This window comes from Puccinia triticina, chromosome 12A (assembly GCF_026914185.1).
Source record: "Puccinia triticina chromosome 12A, complete sequence".
Lineage (NCBI taxonomy): Eukaryota > Fungi > Basidiomycota > Pucciniomycetes > Pucciniales > Pucciniaceae > Puccinia > Puccinia triticina.
The window spans coordinates 4,100,256-4,105,111 of NC_070569.1; the positions used below are offsets into that span (position 1 = coordinate 4,100,256).

A 4,856-nucleotide genomic window follows, 5' to 3' on the forward strand; every position below is an offset into this window, starting at 1 on the left:
CTAGCAACGGGTACCTTTTTACATTCTCTACATTGAGCAATTCCACAATTTTTGTTTGAATTAGCAACACAAATACACCTAAAAAATGTGGAGTATGGGTTTTCATTTAACAGTCCATGCCTCTATTTCCTGGTTTGATCTTCCTATGGCAAAAGTCTTTTGCTCTGCCTTCCTCACCCACACTTGGTAGTTCAACTTTGAGAAGCAAAAACTTCACAACCTCCTAAGGAGTGCGCTGCGGCGTGCTCCTGAAACACCATAGGAAGTGTTTTAGATGTAATGGATGAGCCAAAATATCCAAATTTTGCAGCTTGGAGCACTGGAGGACTTGCCATGCGAGCTGGGACCCAGTTTGTCAAATTGATCAGGGGGGTTCAGGATTGAATTGTACTAAACTTTGGAGCTGGGCTTGTGAACCCCCCTATATTGAAACCTACTCCCGAGGACTCCCATGACTTGATTAAAAATGAGCTGAGTGTTTTCCCCGGGGCACGGGTTACTGCGCGGGTCCAATCGGGGAGGCACTCAAACGCCCAAGCGAGTTGTGTGCTTTGTACCACCAGTGCAGTTTGGGTTGAGACCAATAGACCATGTGAGTTATCTTTCAACCATTTGAAGTGTTTTGGGCCAGCGATTTGATTGCTACATAACGGTACGGTTTGTCTGCTCCTGCTGTGCTAATTTCTTCCCTTCGATTTCAAGCCACTTCGGTCACCCATTGGTATCCTTACAATCGCCCGACATTCGAATGACCGGTTATCATCTCATCATCACGCTCCTGGACAGATCGCACCCCAATTCATCACGACAAATCTTACGCGGATCAGCCTCCACTCGCTCTGCAGGCCGGACGCCACACCCCACGCCTACCGGTTTACCGGGCGAACTAGACTTCCGAATCGCTGATACACCGAGTTACTTCCCTAGTGAACCTGCTGGTATTTGGTCCGATCTTAGCCAAGCGCCGACCACCCGACTTGGCGAGAGGTGGGACAAGCTTGAAGAAGTTGCCCCGCTCAGTCCGACCGCCCTGTGGTATGAACCTGACAGCATCATCCCCTCAGCTACCGCCGGATCTTCGTCTTTTACACCTGGACCCACGTTAGATTACCGCTTTGGTCCCATCAGTCTCGATTGGATCGATCATCCCGGTAGTCACCCTGCCTTCTCATCCTTTTCCGACCCAGCTGATCACCAATCACAAAAATCAAATTCAAATTCAAGCTGCCATAAGAAAGCAAACATTCCTCTGAAAATGGCTCAGTCTAAGAAAGCGTCTTCAAGCTCCAAAAATTCTCAGAACACTGCACAGCCCTCTACGAGCTCATTACCACCAGCAGACCGAAAATCATCACCCGTAAGCTTAACCTTGCCCACTGCGCAATTCATCTCCGAATCTTCCGAAAAGGCCAAATATCAACTCGGCTCGACCGATTTCGGTTACGGTTCTATCCACCTTTATCGCGACTTTGAAGAAGCTTCAGCTGCAAAAAAGTCTCACGATGACGCATCAACCGTGTCATCTAATCAGAAAAACCCACAGAGGGGTAGTCCTCGCAAAGAATCCCTGGGCAGTGATCATCTGAGGCAATGGGAAGAGTTAGATGATGAAAATGGTATGATCGTTGGGGTCTTAGCAATCCCTTCGTATATGACATCGCAAGGTAAGAGTTCTTCAATCTTGATCCAAGGAAGCCGGATTCATTAAGTGTCATCATTTTTCAGATTTTCTCGCATTCATTTCATCTGTTGTTGAGTCGATTGAAAGTGTGCGAATGCTCAGGTGAGAATCAATCAGTGTCACTTTTCCTTCCGAAATATTTTGACGTGGTTAGTCATATTATATTCCCTTGACCACCGGGCGTTTCTTAATTTCTCTTAGAGATTCACTTCCGAACCGATGTATTGGGTTAATCAAATTCCGTACCGGCCAAGCAGCCAGGCACTTTGCGAGCGAGTTCAACGGAAAACCTTTTTCTCATTTACAAGTAAGCACTCTTTCGTACATTACATGGATGATACAAGAGGGGACTAAAACATCTTGTGGATCTCTGTTTCAATTTTATCTAGGACCGAGAGATTTGTCATACTGCATTCATACGCTCCGTTCGGTTCAAATCGTCATTAATCCCCCCATTCACGTTTCCTGCCCTACTTCCTCCGGACCTCTTAACCCATTCGACTCACGAATTGCCGACTTGCCCGGTTTGCCTGGAACGTATGGATGTCTCAGTGTAAGGGAATGCATCAGATGCCGCGTCACTTGATCAACTGGCCAAAATGCTGAAAGAAAAATGTGTGGTTTATACAGGACAGGCTTGATGACAAAGACCTGCTCTCACACTTTCCACTGCCACTGCCTGTCGAATTGGGGCGACTCGAGGTGTCCCATTTGCCGATATTCCGAATCAAAGCTCAATAAATCTTCTACGCCTGACCAATCGGAGTGCGCTGCCTGCGGAAGTCAGGCGAATCTTTGGATCTGCTTGATCTGTGGTCACGTTGGATGTGGAAGGTATCAGGGCGGACACGCCTATCGTCATTTTGAAGAAAGTGCTCATCTGTATGCTCTTGAACTTGGCTCCCAACGGGTATGGGATTACGTTGGTGATAAGTGAGTAGTAATACACAAAAGTCATGTGGGCTTAATCCACGAAGGTTTTAAAGGTATTGTGCTTTCTTTTCGGCAGTTATGTTCATCGATTGATACAAACGAGAAGCGATCAGATCGTCGAGCTACCTGCCTTATCATCTGCGGTCTTCGATAGCGGGGGTGGTCCTGGGAGGAATGAAGTTGCGTACCAATCTAAGATTGAGGCGATATCGGAAGAGTTTGGCCATTTAGTCGCCTCCCAATTGGATTCTCAGCGGGCGTTTTACGAGGAGGAGATAGAACTTCTGAGAAGTCGCCTTAAAACCACTCAGCAAGAAACAGAAGAGCAGAAGGCGATAGTCAAGAAACTTCAAGCCCAGCTACAGACAATGGAGGAGTCAAGCCAATCCTTAGAGAAGATGAGCAAGAAGGAGAAATCGACGATGGCCAAAAAGGCCGGCAAGACTTTACAACTCAGTCAGAAACTAGAGAACGAATTGAAAGAAGAACAGATCATGTCGGCTGGAATGCGGGCACAGATCAAGAAACTTGAAGAAGAAAAGAATGAAGAGAAAAAGAAAACGGAAGAGTTGAGCAAAGAGATTGTCGACATTAAGGAACAACTTCGAGATAGTCAGTGCAGCTCTCTACTTATCCTTTTGGTGGTCAAAGGAGTTGTTGCGAAGTACTCATCAGCTCACATTTTACTCCACATAGTGATGTTTTTTATCGATATGCAATCCAAGATTCAGAATAATGACAGTGGTACCTCTGAACTTCAAGGCGGTTCCATCGTCATTGGAAAGCCAGTCTCTTCAACACCCAAATTGACAGGTAAAAAGAGATAATGATTTATCTTTTGACTTTTCCCTTCGCTTGCTTATCTCAATTGATACCCGAGCATGTAGCTTTCTGTCTTAGTATCATTACGAATTAAGAGGGGTCTATGGTGTCATTGTCAAAACAACACAAAAAGATATCCATCCTCCCCGATTGTGGATTATAAACCGATGTAAATGTGTATTATGGACTCGATTGACTAGCCTCCCCATGCACGAATGTAAAGACTTCGAAGAATATAGCGCGTGTCACTGCTCACGCGCCCGTCGGACGAAGGAGCAATCCAGAGCAATCCTCATGTGTACAGTGCCCCCCACAACTTCTCAACTACCCCGCGCCTGCAAAAAAAAATTGAACTTGGAACAATGTGTTCAAAGTCACAAGGCATGTATCACATGTAAACTATACATTTTTGAGCCCTACAGAAGTAGGAGAACTCAAAGATGTAACTTTGAAGTCTGTGCAATTCCTCAAAAAAAAGTTTCATTTTTTTCAGATGCAAAATTTGGAACAGCTGGTTTTAAGACCATAGAATGTGGTTACAGAAGTGTACTATGGACTTATAGACTATTTATTATGTATTTAGAGACTAGAATATCCATGTACATACATAATACAGGTGTAGGTATTTATGTAAATATGTACCTCCTTAGTTATTGACGATTCCCAGATCCATCAGCACACTCTATGGAATGCGGCAATGTGAAGAATATTTCTTCATTTCTCTCTTGGCAGCGGGTCCAGTAAAATTTCAATAACTTTGGCATATTATCATGCATGTTCCCAGGTCAGGTTGTTGAAATGTGACATTTGCATCAAAAAATGGGCCAAAAAAAGCTCAGCATCAGCCCACTTTTAATTTTTTTTTTTGGAAAAAAAATCTCCAAAATTTGGAACCCCCCTGTAGGGGTAGTTGAGAAGTCGTGGGGGGCACTGTATTTACAACGTATGCACATAAATTGATCACTGGGCCCACACCTGCCCACACACGTCCAGAAAACACCGTCGAGTCGCTTGGACAGCCGAAGTTCTGACGGTTTGGGGAAAAGGGATGACAGTCCAGGACAGTCCCTGAGAAGGTTCTACTGGAATTTGCAATTTGATGCTGTCAAAAACGATATATAATCTGCTTCATCCAATCCCAACTCCTGCCGCCCAACAAACGACCCGACTGCTCAGCTTGTCAAGATCCTGAACCACCCAATAACATCTATTGAAATGCGGTCGATCCTGCCTCTGATGAGTGTCTTCCTTATGGTCACCATACACTTGTATGCTGCTTCTCCTGCCCCTCTCGGCGATCAGGCAACACTGATCGACAAGAGAGCGAACCATTATATAGCCCCTCACCGGCGTGAGTGAAGTCCTTAATTTTTAATCCACCTGACACTAGGAATCTCCACGAGTTCCTCATTTGTGCTTT

The 4,856-nt window shown here is 45.2% G+C and overlaps 1 protein-coding gene across 1 annotated transcript; it reads left to right on the forward strand.

Annotated features, from left to right (window-relative positions):
• Positions 1 to 748: 748 nt before the first annotated feature.
• PtA15_12A385 (uncharacterized protein) lies at positions 749 to 3,441 on the forward strand (the record flags this gene model as incomplete). The annotated part of the gene is made up of 7 exons (XM_053161988.1): positions 749 to 1,664; positions 1,726 to 1,783; positions 1,883 to 1,988; positions 2,071 to 2,234; positions 2,312 to 2,614; positions 2,691 to 3,226; positions 3,311 to 3,441. The coding sequence occupies 7 exons, from the start codon at positions 749 to 751 to the stop codon at positions 3,439 to 3,441; spliced, it is 2,214 nt and encodes a 737-aa protein (XP_053025951.1).
• Positions 3,442 to 4,856: the final 1,415 nt, after the last annotated feature.